Source organism: Nilaparvata lugens, chromosome 12, assembly GCF_014356525.2.
Source record: "Nilaparvata lugens isolate BPH chromosome 12, ASM1435652v1, whole genome shotgun sequence".
Lineage (NCBI taxonomy): Eukaryota > Metazoa > Arthropoda > Insecta > Hemiptera > Delphacidae > Nilaparvata > Nilaparvata lugens.
This window is the reverse complement of record NC_052515.1, coordinates 14,882,258-14,899,732: the sequence shown is the minus strand read 5'-3', so window position 1 is coordinate 14,899,732 and position 17,475 is coordinate 14,882,258. Positions and strand designations below refer to the sequence as shown.

The following is a 17,475-nucleotide window of genomic DNA, read 5'->3' as shown; positions in this document are numbered from 1 at the left end:
TATTATATGAGATGAGATCCGGTTTCTAGGACCCTTATTAAATCTGATGAACCATTGAATCGATATGAAAAATAATTGAATAATCAAATTATTTATCAATATTTTGGTGTTTAGGCCTAAATAATTCTGCAAACAGATAGAAAGAAAATATTATATTAGGTAAGATCCGGTTTCTAGGACCCTTATTAGCCTTAATCTGATGAACCACTGAATCGATTTGAAAAAATAATTGAATAATCAAATTATTTATCAATATTTTGGTGTTTAGGCCTAAATAAATCTGCAAAAGGATAGAGAGAGAGAATAGTATATGAGATGAGATCCGGTTTCTAGGACCCTCATTAAATCTGATGAACCATTGAATCAATATGAAAAATAATTGGATTGAATAGTTGATTAAGAAGCTTATTAGTTTAGTTCAATTTTTGTTACAGAAAGCTGTTTGCTTGTGAGAAGTGTCCTAGAAATCGCACCTTAAAGGCTACTGAAATCATTTCCAAAATGCTTTCATATAATGACGGTTCGAATTCCGCGGCGGGCATAACTTTTTTGTAATATTTTCATTAAAATTTCCCCAATTTTTGTGTGAAATCTAGAGCCTATTGCTGACTAAGCACAGTTTCGTTGTCAACGTATGGAGTTTCGGCAGCACTGCTGTCTTTCTTGCAGTCATTTCTTCGACTATTCTCTGGCCAATCACAGATCGTCATTTCCTGGTTCCAAACAGTGCCAGGTCGACATGTGAACAGTAGGGGTTTGTTGTACACGCATTGGTAGAACTGAAATGAAACATAAGTTGAAAAAAATGTTATAGATTAAAATGTTAATAGATTATAATGTTTAGATTGAAAAAGTTTTTAGATTAAAACTGTTATTACAGATTTTACAGAATGAGTCAATGGTGGAATAAAAATGCAATATGATAGGCCTCTCTATTTCACATTCATGAGTGACATGTAATTCATCCCAAATTCCAAAAATGAACTATATTCTAATGAAAATTGTAAGTGGTCAAGTGGTAGAGTGGACATTACTGTCCAAACTTCGCCACTCAACAAATAAAAAATAAATCCTATTAGAATGAGATTTTCTTATATGATATTCTTCTTAAATGAGATTCTCTACTAGAATATTATTGTTGTACACCATATTGAAGTCTGCCCATACACCTTTTGATCTGTGAGAACACTGCATGATCTCGATAAGCCCTGTGTGTAAAGCTGCGTACACATATTCGCGCTTCCAACCCACACCGAGCACGCTCCTCCCTCGTACCGCCCTCGTACCGCCCTCGTACCACCATCGAACCACAGTCGCTCCGCCCACGCACCCATCATGAACGTTACGGAAGATGTTAGATCTTCTCGCGTTCCCCGGTCGAACCACTGTTGCTCGCCGGTCGATCATCAATCGCTCTGCTGGAGTGACGTTCGGTTGCGGAGCAGAGCGAGAGTACCTTTTAAGGTGCGTACAGACTCTCGCTCTGCTCGAGGTACGAGGGAGGAGCGTGCTCGGTGCTGGTTGGAAGCGCGAATATGTGTACGCAGCTTAAGAAGCCACTATGCTTGGTACATTCTCCTATGAGTGATTGTACTGAGGATACTTTTTGACTTGATGACTTTTTGACAATATAGATAGAGAAATATTGTACAAAAATTCAGTTTATTATCCAGAAAATCTAAGAATGTCAATAACACTCACAGATTACAGGCTTTATGATTTCAATTTTCATTCAACTACCTATGATTAGTTCATATCAATATTGGAATGGACTAGTAGTTCTGTGAACAGTAGACCTCACGCAGTATTCTCATCCACAAGTAGCTGATTGAAACTATAGACCCTATGGAAATACAGCAATAGACTGGCTTCTCCACACATCTGTGTAATCACTTGTCAGCTGATTCATGATGAATGATTCTATAGTCTGATTTTTACTCTAATATTGGCGTATGAAGGAGGCTCCTTTTTCCTTTTATATTATCCTTGAAATGCAAAATTTCCAAAAACCGTCCTTGTATATACGTCGACGTGCAATTGAAAAGGAACACACCTGTCAAATTTCATGAAAATCTATTACCGCGTTTCGCCGTAAATGCGCAACATATAAACATTTAAACATTCGAACATTTAAACATTAAGAGAAATGCCAAACCGTCGACTTGAATCTTAGACCTCACTTCGCTCGGTCTAAAAATTCCAACCAACTCTCGTTTATTATGCAGTATTCCTGCCTCCTTTCGTTTGATCATTTGAAACTCTTGGGCCCGATTAAAGTCTGTTAACGTTTATAATACCGATTAAATGCCACGAGAACCAATCAGAGATGCCTTCTTCTCATGATAAATTCGAATTTGAAAGTAAATTTACCTTATTACAACTCCTGTGCGGTTTGAACCCATCTGTGGAACAGTCCACATCATTGGAAGCAATCTCGTTGTTAGTGGAGCTTCCGTCAGTACTGGCGTCCACTGTCTCCCCAGTCTCAGGCTCCTCGGGAACTTCGGGTGTTTCCGCCGGCACTTCGGGTACCTCGGGAACTTCCGGCACCTCTGGTACTTCCGGCACTTCCGGTAGGCCTACTTCCGGTACTTCAGGGGTCTCAGGAATCACGGGGATCTCGGGAGCAACCTCAGTGGTGACAATCTCGTCAGTGGTTTCCTCAGTGATCTCCACGGGTTCCTCTGTGGTTGTAGTGGTTGTGGTGGTGGTGGTAGGTTTTGGTTTCTTGGAGGGGCGTGGTCGTTTTGTGGTGGATTTGTGGGGTTTCGTGGTTGTGGTTTGTGGTTTGGTGATCACAGGTGTTCCCGATGTGGTACTGGAAGGTCGTGCCCATTCCGGCTACAAAATAAGTTGTAATTTTTCACAAAATAATCGGATTTCAAGACACAATACTTCCAACATATAACTTTACTTTCAACAAGTGTTAATGATGAGGAAATCAGTAAGAGAAAGACAGGCTGAGAGAGAGAGAGAGAGAGAGAGAGAGAGAGAGAGAGAGAGAGAGAGAGAGAGAGAGAGAGAGAGAGAGAGAGTGATAGGGAGAGAGAGTAAGAGAGAAATAAGAAAAACTGAGGACATGGTTCAAATAGATAGAGAAGATTAGAGAGAGAGAGAGAGAGAGAGAGAGAGAGAGAGAGAGAGAGAGAGAGAGTAAGAGATAAATAAGACAAACTGAGGACAACGGTTTAAATAAATAGAGAAGTTTAGGTCGATAGATGAAGAAGAAGAAGAAGAAAGCAGAAACAGAATGAGATTGGCTGACTTCAATGGTGTTCGGGAATCAGCTGATAATCAGCAAATTGGGGAGCTTCCTGCCCTGCCGACTCATCTTGGAACGCCTAAAAAAACGCTTTGTATGGTTTGGCTCTGAATCTTCTTTCCCCTATCAAACTGTTGTAAGTACATTGACTTTTGTATTTTCGAAACTTTTCCAGTGAAGAAATAGTCCTAAACTACTTTGAAATTTTCTTAAGATCTTCGGATTTCTTCTTCTCACAACAGCGAAGCTCATTCTACTTCTATAATTTTCTTATACCTAATTTGCTATCAGTACCTACTTTCCTAAAGGTTCTCCTTCCTGTTAAACTAATTATTTCTCAATGGAATTAATTAAGTTTGTAGCGTGAATATTGATGTTGTGGAACGTTTCCATAATTTAAGAGACTTTTTTTATTAAAATGAGGTGGATTTTTTGACAACATTTCAAGTCTCTTCAATTCGCATTTGAGTTTTGATAACTTGGATTGAATTTCGACTTTTCATGCACTTTTTTCCAGACTTACCCGTGGTGTAGTGGTGATCGTAGGTGTTGGAACCTTGTAGTCCTTCATGTTCTTGTGCAGAACCTTGATGAGAGGGTTTTCAGGGCCGCACAGACCCCTGAAATCGTCCATGTCTATCGCCCAGGTCATCGCTCCGGCGTAACCTTTCTCCTTTATCCAGTCCATTTTGATTTGTAAGCTCTTCTCATTCTCATAGCCAACCCACTGTGTTCCTGCAAAATTAACAGTAGTTACATAATTCTGAGAGTATTCTACTGTGTATTTTCTCTAATCACAGAAGCATGATTTGTAATGAAGAATCGAAAACATATTTTGTTAGAACTGAGGAGTATGAAGAAATTTGAGAGATATTTATCAGTAAGCTTTTCTTGTTCTCTAAAGCAGGGCTCTCCAACCTCCGGCCCGCCGATGGATTTTGTCCGGCCCGCCGAGAGTTATAGCAACAGATTTTTTAATGTATTATTTATTCACATTTTTGACAACTGTGAGTTCAGTACTCTTCTCTTACTAACCACTCCATTTGTATGTAAATAAATAAATTTCTTAATTAGTGTAAAATTAGCTGTAAACAAACAGCTTTTTGGATCTACCTATAAGTGTGAGCAGACATTTTCAAAAATGATGCTTGTTAAATCCAAATACAGAATTATCTTCTTTGTCAGATGAAAATTTGTAATCAATTTTAATGATCGGAACCACAAAGTTTGATCCTAAATGGTCGGACATTTTAAGTGGAAACCAAATGCAATCTTCTCACTAAAAATAAGTATTCTGTTTTAGCTTGGTAACTTTTCGGAAATTCGTATATTGTCAAGTTTTCTTATGACCTTTTTACACTCAATAGATTAGACTTTGTATTAAAATGAAATGACTTGATTTGTTTCTTCCTGTGTTTTAATTAAACGTACTTGAAACTCCTCATATTATTTTAATGGAAATATAATAATTTTACACCCCCCAAATCCCCCGTCGTGTGTGCTCCCACAAGTCAAATTCCACGTACATTTTTGTTATTGGCCCTCTAAGCCTCCCAAGAACTAACAATGTGGCCCTTGGATAAAAAAGGTTGGAGACCCCTGCTCTAAAGCTAGGCGCACACAGATCGTCATCGGACGGACGGCACGCATCGGACGGATCGGATGATTAGATTTGATGCATTGTTTTCAATTGGAGTGCGCATACCTATACGGATGCGGATAGGTATGCGCACTATAATTGAAAACAATGTATCAAATCTAATAATCCGATCCGTCCGATGCGTGCCGTCCGTCCGATGACGATCTGTGTGCGCCTACCTTAAAGTTCAACTCACACTTACGCGACTCAGGTCGAGAAGAGACTCGACTCTAGTCGAGAGCATGTGTTTTCAAATGGTGACACTCAGACTATTCTCCGCGACTGTCACCATTTGAATATACATGCTCTCGACTAGAGTCGTGTCTCTTCTCGACCTGAGTCGCGCAGTGTGAGTTGAACCTAAGCTCACCCAATAATGTTCCTATAGTGAGGTCCACGTTATAATGGCAGTGGAGAAAGATAGAGGAAAACGTTGCCAAACCTCTGTCTTGTCAATGCCTTCTATAGATGGTAGGTGATACAGGTTTATTGATGTAATACCAACTGTTCATCCTCGTTTAAAATAAACAATTATATTTTATTGAGAAATAAATTATATTTTTCAATAATTTAATAATGAATTTTCATAATCAAGATTTAATATTTTGTTAATAATTTATATTTCTACATTGGTGAAACCCGATCGGGCAACAGAGGAAAGTGAGAAAAGATAGCGCTATCCGCTTTGTTGAATGATGGACAAGGTTAGCAATAAAATAGCTAATCAAACACTGCCATTATAACGTGGACCTCACTATACATAATTAGACTATCAGAAAAACACTTCATTCACATGGGCTACTTTTTAAGTTAATAAAAACAATATAAAAATCTGGAACTATAGTTGTTGAACTATTTTAAAGTTTTTTTAAAAATAAAGAAGTACCCTCCTTCAACCTTACCCTACCCAAGATTTTTATATTGTTTTTATTTATTTTACTATATATTGAAGACTATCAGATATTGAAGAATTTTGAAAATACTGTATTGTATCAAATTACAGAGACATGAACTTCAATGAAGAATAAACAAATATCTTTAAATCTCAGTAAAAATATAAAATATTGATAGCCTACATTTTTATTGGTAATCTATTATTTCTCTTTCTCATAGCCCAACCACAAGGTTTCTGTGTTCAGGATTTCTGAAATATTCTCTCAGAACTCATATTTGAGCGAGCGTAGTGAGCTCTTAGTCTTACTGGTCTGATAACTAGAGCCTTGAAGCACTGAGGATGGAACACGGAGAAAATTAACATTAAGAACATAACATAACAGAACATTGAGCAAATTATTATTGTACTTGAGACCTTCAAGTCATTGTCATTATGTCATTTTGTGGGTTAGTGGGATTGTTTGTTCGACGATTACTTCCGATTGGTTTCATCAGTCAACTTCAAATTGTCAACACATTTTCTTTGAACCTTCTATACAGATCAAGTTCGTTGGTTAACGAAATTTCCTCACTCCTCCGTCTTTTTTGATGATAATATAACAGGGTAACATTGAAAGTGCATAAGAAAATCATTGTAGTGACTTATCATCCAGCTGACTGTTTATTTGTGTTTTGAGAGTTATCACACAGACAGAGAATACAGAATGTGAGTACCCATTTGGATTTTTATTTTTTATTTCTATTCAAGATTAGCCCCAATGAAAAAAGATGATAGGTAGTACAGAATGTATCAATGTGCCTAGAATGTATTCTAGGTACCTTGAAATGTATATTCTATACATTCTATATACTCTCTGCACACAGACTATCTTAACTTTATGCGCCGTAGCATGATTTCAGCTGCTTCGTCTTGAATTTTGATTAAGTCTTAATCTGTTTTTACACCAAAGTTATTAACAAAATGTTTATTTCTCCGTTCTTATAGATTCTATTAGATTGAACGGAACTTGACAAACACATATGTTCATCATGTGTATGATAAGTTATGTTCAATCTAATAGAATCTTTAAAGACTACAGACTTTAAAGAAAAAATAAACATTTTGTTAATAACTTTGATATATATACGCAGCTTTATTCACTGAAATGTATGTAGTAAACAGCTACAAAGTTGTAAGTTATCGATTCACAAAATAATATCGGGGGACCGAGCTTTGCTCGGAAGTTAATAGGCATAGGAATGGAAAATTTGAAAGAAAGAATCATAAAATTAATTGAATGAAAAAGACTAAGAAATTGTCAAAAACCACAGATTTATTGATATTCTTCTTCTTCTTCTTCTTCTTCTTCTTCTTCTTCTTCTTCTTCTTCTTCTTCTTCCGCATTCATATCATCATTCAACAATGCTCAACAATATAACTCTCTATAGGACGGTGTAGAGACTCAGGCAGCAGTATTTTGAAATTTTGAAATGTGCCGTCAAGCGCCGTTACCATGGCAACCGGTAAACGGCACGCGACAGCCATTAAGTGTCTACCGGCCAGCACGTTAGCACGTCGCCTGTCATAACTTGTCAAATTGAGTCGGTCACCTCTGCCTTTGTTTTGAATCAGTCGCGTCGCGAATTTCAAGTGGAAGTGACCTCTATGTCGCCGCTCTCGTAAATTTTGCAGTTCTAACGAATATTTCCGGTATCTAGTGGCTCGTTAATGGATCAAGAAGTTATGTGAGTATTGTATTTTTGATTTAAAGAGTAATTTTTAATCGTTATTTAAAACAATGAACTCCGAAAATTTAACCTACTGTATTTAACTCCCAAAATATATATTGATAGGGTTACCAACTACAGCTACCAGCTATAGATTTGTATAGCTACAGATAGACATTGAGAGTTAGGTAACCAACTCAGAAATCATCTTGCGCAGTCTCAAAGATATCAGATGTGTGGTTGTGGTTATTCAAGTGGTAACCTGAGTTTCAACTATAACCTGAAAATGATTGGCTCATGGGGCTGACTCAATTATGGGAAATATTCATGCTGATTATGAGCTCATAGAGCATTAAATTCTCTTCGAATTAATGTATAATATTAAACGTTCACGCATTTAACTACAACTTTTAAAACCCCCTCATCCCCTTAGCACATGAGTTGGGAATGGGGACTTTTCCCCATTCTCCTCCTAACTAGTCTCAACAATGCTACAAAGTCAAAAATTGTGTACAAAACAATCCCTCCAAATTCCTTTGTCATTTGGTCTATTTTTGAAAAACTGGAGATTTAAAACTCAACACTAAAGCTGCTGCAACAATAATGCTCTATGAGCTCATAATCAGCATGAATTTTTGAAAAGTTATAAGAGCAAAAATAGATAAAAAATTTGAGGAAAAGTGATTTTTTTCAAAAATGTCACACCTTCAAGAGCGGATATCTCGAAAACTAGAAAACATATAGAAAAAAATGTGAGATGAATGTTGTAGGAAATTATGTAAGCTCCAATTTCGTATATCACAGCTATGTCCTTAAGATACATCGTTTTCGAGTTATATGCGAGAAGCCAAAAAATGGTACCGTTAAACCACTCCCACCACCTTAGCACAGGAGGTAGAGGGTTGGGTACTTTTGATATGTTTACCTCCTTACAACCCTTAACAGAACTGCGGGGTCAAAAATTGTCTTCCAAACATTTCTCTCTATACCCTTTTTTGAGCATTCATTGCCTGCAGGACTAATCATTCTAAAACTATAAATATAATTACATTTTTCGTTATAAATTTTCTATGCTTTTGTACTCCAGAGCGAAGCTCGGTTCCCCAATATTTTATATTAGAGAATAATACAAACACTTTTATTATCAAAGTTGAATAATTGGTATTCATAAGTAGTCTAGTATAGAAAGTATAACTTTCTAACTGACTATACTAAGGTACAGTACCTATTGACAGAGAGAGAAAATGGAGAGTGAATATTCGTCCTTGATCGTCTATGCTATAACCTATTGTAATGTAAGAGTAGTATACCGGTAGTGTGTACAAACAGTTCATCAAAAGTATGGGCCTATTGTTATGTATTGTATTGTAACATTCACTCTCACTAAGGACCATTTACACAGTGAAAGCTTAAACTGAATTCAATCAGCTGTTGGCTTAAACTCAAAATGAATCACATTATAACAAATGATACTTGATATAGATTCAATCGAGTTTAAGATGAAATTTAGTTTAAACTGGCACTGTGCAAACGGCACTAAGTGACAGTTTTGTGAGATTGTATTGTGGCATACTCACAGCTGAGAGTATTCAAATACAGCATGTATCTAAAAGTCTCCGCTTCCTTCAACCTTCTACCGCACCTGCGCAGTTCACCTGAGTTCTGACATATTTGAAATGGATGCATTATTTTTTATCAGTCTCAGCTACCGTGTCTGATAGCCTCTACCTCTGTCACTCCACTATATTCTGACACATTTATTTGATGAATACATTCATCACTCTTTGAAACTCTCAGCTACTTTGTGTGATAGCCTCCACCTTTGTCACTCCACTATGTTCTGATTTATTTGAATGCATGTATTACTCTTTAAAACACTCAGCTACCCTCTCTGATAGCCTCTACCTTCGTCACTCTACTATGTTCTGACACATTTAAATACAGGCATTACTTTTCAGCACTATCAGCTACCTTTACTGATACACTCTACCTTCTCCACTCACTCAATCAGTAACATAATATATATTATTTGGATACCCTCTGATCCTTTATTATGGTTCTACAGTGTACAATAATAGTTCAAAACAACAGCACGTGGTTCCCAACCTTGGAAAAGTACAGTATTCAGCATCACTGCATCCCATTTTTCTTCCTTTTCTCTGTTAAAAATTAATCAATTCAAACTATAGATAGATAGATTCTTTGAGAGGAGAACGGTCTCACAAGATGTCAAACTATCCCAGGAAAAACTGAAAAATTCTAATAAATAAAACCAAACTGATTCAAATTTAATTATTCTTTATGAACGGTTTTTTAAATACTCAAATGCCACTCTCTGTTGAATATCAATTGATTATTTCAAATCTTAGATAGATTCTTTGAGGGGAGTCCAGTCTTACAAGATGTCAAACTATCCCAGGAAAAACTGAAAAATTATAATAAATAAAACCAAACTGATTCAAATTTAATTTTCTTGATGAACAGTTTTTTGAATACTCAAATGCCACTCTCTGTCGCACAAGATGTCAAACCATCACAAGATAAACTGATTAACTCTAATAAATTGAACCAAACTGATTCCAATTTAATTTTTTTACTGAACTGAAATATTTTAAATACTCAAATGATGTTTACCTTTGTAAGCATAAGGACAGAATCCAGCATCATCCCATTTCTCTACCCATTCACTGTTCTTCTCCTGCAGAGCTACACAGATCTGAAACAAAAATACATTCCGTAATTATCTCATTAAAATTTTACAAGATAATGGGCCGTATGAATAAAAAATTAGCATATGCTCATGAGCGCATGGAGCATACGGTTTTGCTCATGGGCATTAGGTAGAAGCATAAGCATTTGCTCATTTTTATATGAATAAGCTTTACCTTATACTCTTACCTTATGCTCCTGAACTCTGGAGCAAATGCTCACGTATTTTGAAGATTTTTCATCAGCTGATTCGCCTCACTTTGTTTTTATAGTGAAAGGTTAGAATGTGCTACTCACGTAAGCGCTAAATATGCAAGTTGAATGAAAAAGACTAAGAAATTGTCAAAAAATATTAAATATGAATAATTACCACAATATCAACTTCTCAACTACACAAAAAGTGAAATATGCAAGTGTAAACACCGCTTATGTTTGGTCGTCTGCTCTGTTCTCTATCTATGAATTGAGTTTTAGGTTAGTTGAATTCTGAATTTTGAAAAAATAGCGTAAAAAATGTCATCTCTATTATAATCTTCAGCATAATCTTATAATCTCAATAGCCTTCTTATAATAGTCTACACTCTTCTTAAATTTCTTATTCTGTGATAGCAGGAAAAATATAAGTAACATGACAATTAGGGCTCTGCCCCATTGGAACTTCATCCGATAGGTATATTCTGTATATTTATTCCTTTGTACGAATAATGGTCATATATATCACGGTTGAATCTGAAAAGAGTTTTATAGTTCTCAACTATTGGTTGTGATCGTATCTGTTATAGTTTCTTCTTCCTCACACGAATTGGTTGAACCATTTTACTGTGAGCGAAAGGTGAAAAGCTGTTCTAGACTAGACCCAACTTTTTTGAAGCATTTGCTTCAAAAGTTGAGCAAATGCTCTAGATTATTCATACAATTTTTTAGCATAAGCTTTACTTTTGAGCGAATGCCCAAACTATTTTTTGATGACCATGGATTAGATAGCATCAGCTTGTTCTGGCTAAATGGTACAAGAACTTAAAAAGGATTTGAAGGAAGTTTACTACTCATAAATAGATTATTTATAAAATATTTGAAGATTGAGGTTATATAGATGTATTCACGGATCGGTGACCTAGAGATCGATCAAACCGAAGAACGTAGAATCTGACCAAAACCCCTTGGCAGAGCTTTATTGCATTCGGATGGTGTGCAATGTGAAAAAACACCCGTCCACGTGGCTAATTATTAGGTAGCATGGAATTAATATTAATGTATAGAATATTAACTAGCATGCAAAGAGCATAAATAAAAAACCAAATAAAAATAATTTAATGTATTCAGGAAATAAGAGTTACCAGGCGCATGAATACCTAATAAAAATTTGCATGCACCAATAGTAAAACGGCAGTTAATAGGCGGCAACTGTAGGCCAATTCAAAAATATTTATATATATTTATATAAATGTACTAGATTTTGTGTAAAAATTTGTGTAATCTATGTTATCAATATGGCTCGAATGCAAAGAAATTATTAATCATATAATCTAAGCAATATTTTGGCATTTTTTGTAAGATCTATTTGAATTTAATGGCGGAGGATTGGGATATTTAAATTTTATGCTAATTTGAAAGTCGGAAAGGGATCTGTAAAACTTGAGAAGGAAGAACCAGCACTCGCCAGCCAAATGCCACCATAAGAGGACCCCAAATATTTTAGAGCGAAGTACCTTACTAATGATTTTGTAAAAATTTAAATTTAAAGTAAATTATTAAATTTCTTAAAAGACTTCGTGATGCTATTGTGAAGCAGAAGTCATTTTTCATTTTAATTAAATTTATAACCCCTTGGAGGAGACGATTCCGGCTACCATATTCCCGGACCGCATGGAGTTGGATCGACATCGGCGGCTTACAAGAAGATTTTCGACACGTGAGTGATTAAATTTGAATTTAGTGATGGGCGCCCTAGTGCTTCGAAATAATCTGATGATCAAAGCTAGCTCGCCGAAAGGGTTATTATAAATTGAGAAATTAATAAGAGTAATACTTGCGCAAGTAAAAATTAGTATTAAAGGTATTTAATTGAAAGAAAGATATAGATCAATATTTTAGAAATTTCTATTTAATCAAAGAAGTACGAAATCTAGGCTATCAAACGTATGCATACAATATTTAATTTTTTGCAATACAATTTGCGATAATTTATCATAGTTCTAATTCACTAGATGAATGGCTCTACCTATTCCGTCAGGTGCCGAATCTTGCACCCTGAGATAAAAATATATATTCGATACAAATAAATCTACTAAATACTAGAGATTTTAATATATAAATATATATTTGGATTATTAGTGGCTAATTTATCAAGCTGATCTTAGAGCACATATTTTTGATTGAATTATCCAAGTCGACAAGTATTAGCAAGTGCATATCGCAGCTACATGCAAAAGAATGCATATGATTTTAAGATAAAGGCACATGGTAATGATTCGTGCCATAAATCTAGAATATAAAGTTAGCCTGTGATATTTTTATTGATTTCAATTATTGTTCTATTTTTATATTATATTTTTTATCGCTCTATATATATTTTTTGCCTCGATTGATCTTTGCATTATTTGTGTAATATATGTGTGAAATTTCATGGTGTGCAATTTATTTTTTATTCCTCATCTCTATAGTATAAGTATCATTTTCATATATATTTATTATTTATTGAATTACAAGAGTTATAGGAGAAGCCCATATCTAGGCCTATCAAGATTTTTTTAAGACTGAATACTATTAGAAAAACCACGGCCTAATTATATTAAATCTCATGCTTTACCGACTGATGCCAAGCAGGAGGCTAATCGTTATTTTTATATAAAGAATAACGTGACAGAAAGACATGTCGCCCAACGTGATAGGCCACGGATGACACAAAGACATGTCGTACCAACGTGGGACTGATGATGAGAGCCAAGCTCATTGAATAATTACTTGAAATTAGGTCAATAACCATATTGAAAATTATAGATAACTTATACGAGTTGTGAGGAAAACTGGCGAAGGAAGATTTGTATTACTTTTTGGGGAAACAAGAGCTTTAAGTAGAGAGAAATTATATGTTTTAAAGAAAATTTTATATTATTAGTACTGTAAAAAATTACCTGTTTATAGAGAGAGATTATATTTTATAAGCCTAAACTGCTAGTCAGAAATCAATGAATAGTATTATTATATTATAAGAGCTTAAGTAATAAATAGGTTACCTGGCTTGTAATATCCATAGGCCTATCCTCATTTGTGTCCTTATTAATGCCTTGTTGGCCAAAACTTTCACTTTTTTAACAAACACTTGACACTTAATCCATTTTTAAAATATGAGTCTCTTTTCGTCCACGCAAAGTAAGGTAGCAGACACACTGCAGACGGCGATAGTAGCGGAGATCGACGCTGAGGGGGGCGCAATGGAGTCCAACGCCCAGATCTCTTCAATCACCGCCAAGAATCCTGTGAACAGTAATAAACCGTTAAATGTCTCCCAAGAAGCAATAAGAAGGGTTATAGTAGAGGGGATGATCAAGTCATTTTCTAATAGTTTAGAAAAAACAATGACCATGGCAATGAAGAACTTAAAGGCGGAAATGAAGGAAATGCGGGAATCACTGAAGGATACATCGGTAAGAATGGGTAAGGAGACTGCGGAAAGAATAGATAACCTACCAGCACAAAACACTTCACAAATTCATGAAATAGCTACAAACAGGAACAATAGTCAACTTATTTCCATAAATAAACAACAGAATAGTAAATCTACACAAATAGCTCACCTAAATTCTGATATAAATCAAAACAAAGTACAACTTAATTCATTGGAGACAGCCGTTGGAGAACAGCAATTATTTTCATCTGAATTAAATGCCGAAGTAGTAGATAATGAAACAGAAGCTTCTAGTCATTGGAAACAGGCCCAAGAGAAGTTGGTACAACTTGAAAGTCAAATACATCAATTTCCGCACGAGAATATAGAGCCTATTCCCATAGCAACGTTTGATTCACTACACAGTTTCAATGAATTAGGCCGTTTTGACAATACAGACCGCTATCTCCAACCTAAAGAATTTATAGATCAGATAAAACTAGTTCAATCATTAACACCCACCTCTTGGAATTTTTGGCGTCTTCGTTTGACTAGTTTATTGATTGGCGAACCCCTGATGTTCTTTCGGAGTAGAGCCCATGAATTTACATCATTGGATGAGTTTGTAGCTGTCTTCCTGGAACAGTATTGGAGCAGAAGTAAACAGTTGGACGTGCTAGCGGACATCATATCATGCGAGTTCAACCCTAACTTAGACGGTGCATGTACCACTTTCGTCACTGCCCTACAGTTTAAAAATTCTCAATTGAGCGAGCCCATTAATGAATCGGCATTAGCAAGTATTATTTTAAAGAAGCTACCGTATCAAGTTAGAATGGCACTCGCCACACAACCCATTACTGATTGTAAGCAGCTGATAAATCATTTATATGGCATACAGTCTGTGATGGCCATATCAAACCACCGTTCAGACCAGAGATACGCACCAAATCAACATAACTCAAAATTTAATCAGTATAACAGCCAAAATTATGAATCAGTACCATATGTTTGCTCACGATCTACCCCTCAATTTAAACGCCGCTATAATCATAATCAAAATAACAGCTGGAATAATAGAAGTTTTCAGAATCGTCAAACAAACCATTATCCACAGCAAACCTATGAAAGAAATTATTATTATGGCCATGATCGATTTAACACAAATAATGATTACACTCAGAATAATTATAATAGAAATTACAAACCGCCACCTCATCAAATAAGTACAAACTACACATTAGAACATGCGTCCAGATCAAATCACCAAAAAACACAGAACCCAACACCCAACAACCCGCCACCAGATATACAGAAAACTACAGCTAATAAACCAGGACTATATGATACCCCCGATATAACACCTACAAGCTCCAATGAAACAAACAACGAAAATCAAGAAATTTCAACATCATACACCACCTTTAGAAATGATTTACCGAAAATAGTATTAGAAGAACCGAAGCCAATACCAGATAAACCACCACCAAAAACCAGCTGTAAGCATCAATCCCTACTGAGCATCCTGTTCCCCGCCGACAATCCATCACCGCAGGTAGAGCAGCCCGCACATCAAGAGACCGCCACCATACTAACCGCTTTGAAAGTCACACTCGCGCATCAAGAGACCGCCACCGCACCCGCGCATCATTCGACCCCACCAAGGCACCCCAATGAACCCAGGATAGAGTACCAAGAGGATGACACCAGGGAGGACGGACTACCGGATAAGAGGAGCGACCACCGCAAGGCCCGGAGACGGAAGCGCCCGAGGACACCGGACGGCCGACATAAGGAAGAGGAGGACGGCATCCGGGAGAAGAAGATGCATCGCAAGGCCCGGAGGCGAAAGAAAAGGAGGAGCCGCGCGCGCGCATACCGGCCGCATGCACGCTTCAAGAGGCAAAGAAGAACACCGGACCGACACCGAGGAGGACAGGAGCGGACCGACGGCGTGCATCCGCGGCACATACGCTTTAAGAGAGATATTCAGCGATGTGACCGGAAGAATAGGCCAAAGAAATATGACAAAAATGGAGCTACAAGAACAAATATGGATTCGTGCATGGGCAACAAGGAAATGGAAGATGGACTAATGAAGAATGGAAAGTGGTTAATAAGAGTGAAAGAGATAAGGAATTATATTAATAAAATGGGAGCGCCGGGCTATTACATGTGGAAAGATTATATTATTAAAGAACTAATTAGTGTTTTGATTTATTGTATTGTGTGGATTACCATGGCTGTGATAATATTGAAAAGTGATGCTATAATTAAGACCATGTTATTGTTGAAAGAATTTATTAGTGTTGATTGGAAGTGTTATATTATTGAATTGTTTATTATGATGATGAAGCCTAATAATGAATTTAAGTGGAAAGTATCGGATGAAGATGATTGGAAGCTTTATATTATAAAGTCGTTTATTGGTGTAATTAGAATTATAAACAATGCCACTAAAGTGGAAATATCGATACTCAACGGAATAAATAGAAATAATAAGGAAGAAAACAGAACCAGATCAAGGAATTGCTTTAAAAGATACACAGATACAAGGGCTTTAAATTATGAAGGATAGATTAATAATAGGACAGCCTCAACAATCAACAGCAGATAACTCACCAGCCTACAACATCTACAAACAGAATGCAAGAAGATGCAAGTAAACCACGGGATTTTTACATGCAATATCGTTGAATTTGAAATAAATATGATAAGAAATCAATGAAAACATTATTATCAAACCGATTACTAACCTTCCTTAATAAATTTAATCTTGGTATAGGACCGCGTGGCAACAATCCAGTGTTTTAATTCCTTCCAGCCGTTAGAAGCCTGCAATAAGGAAAAGAACAATTTTTAAATATGTAATTAAATTATATACATCAGATAAAAAAGGACACAAGCGGGGATAATAAAATTAAAATTTGTTAATTACCTTTTTAAGAGAAAAAATTGAGCAGTTAGGTTAATAGTTATGAAACTCGACAGCAAATTCTGTAGAACCAGTGACCAGCTGGCCAAAGCCACCCAAATCAAACGAATGTAATGTCTGTTGAACATATGTTTATAAAAAGAAATACTGTACCCAAAGAGTTATTTATTATTGTTATTTATTATATTTATTAATGTCGATATATTTATTTATATGTTTTATATTTATTACTTTTAATTATGCCACGTTTGTTACCTGAAAAGACTTAAAGTGAATACCAGTTACCAAAACCAAAGAGCCATTAGCAAAAGAAAGTATTGTACCTGATGTATAGAAAATTATTTATATTAAGACCTAAGAAATACTATAAGATATAAGCCCAGAAGTTTATGAATCGAAATTATTGTCTAAAAGGAATCATTTATGAGAATTATGAAATGTGTGTAGTTAAGTTGGCAGCCCTGCAAGCGGCGAATTTAAAAATTACTATGTTTTAAGAGCTGTCAGGAGGAATGTGTTTAGAAGTTTATATTTATGATATTTTATGTGTGTTGAGGAGGAGAATTTGTTATTGTATTTGATAAAGGTATAAAGGAGATGCAGCAAATATGACTGCGAAATGTGATAGAAGTAGGAGAGTATAATTTATAAATAAAGTATAGTGTATATCAATGTATTGAAGGGTGGGTTTTCATTAAAAACATTGTGATTCTCAAATATTT

The 17,475-nt window shown here is 35.8% G+C and overlaps 2 protein-coding genes across 2 annotated transcripts in view; one reads left to right on the top strand and one right to left on the bottom strand.

Annotated features, from left to right (window-relative positions):
• Positions 1-384: 384 nt before the first annotated feature.
• LOC111048624 (endochitinase) overlaps positions 385-17,475 on the bottom strand; it is a 30,654-nt gene continuing 13,563 nt past the window's right edge. Inside the window, exons 8-11 of the mRNA XM_022334550.2 lie at positions 10,137-10,218; positions 3,786-3,997; positions 2,371-2,841; positions 385-779 (exon numbers count right to left, since the gene is read on the bottom strand). Coding sequence (XP_022190242.2) covers positions 600-779; positions 2,371-2,841; positions 3,786-3,997; positions 10,137-10,218 — 945 coding nt within the window. The 3' untranslated portion in view covers positions 385-599. The remainder of the gene's footprint in view (positions 780-2,370; positions 2,842-3,785; positions 3,998-10,136; positions 10,219-17,475) is intronic.
• LOC111055362 (host cell factor 1-like) overlaps positions 7,284-17,475 on the top strand; it is a 119,428-nt gene continuing 109,236 nt past the window's right edge. The window contains exon 1 of the mRNA XM_039438905.1: positions 7,284-7,520. The gene's annotated coding sequence lies outside the window, so the exon portion shown is untranslated. The remainder of the gene's footprint in view (positions 7,521-17,475) is intronic.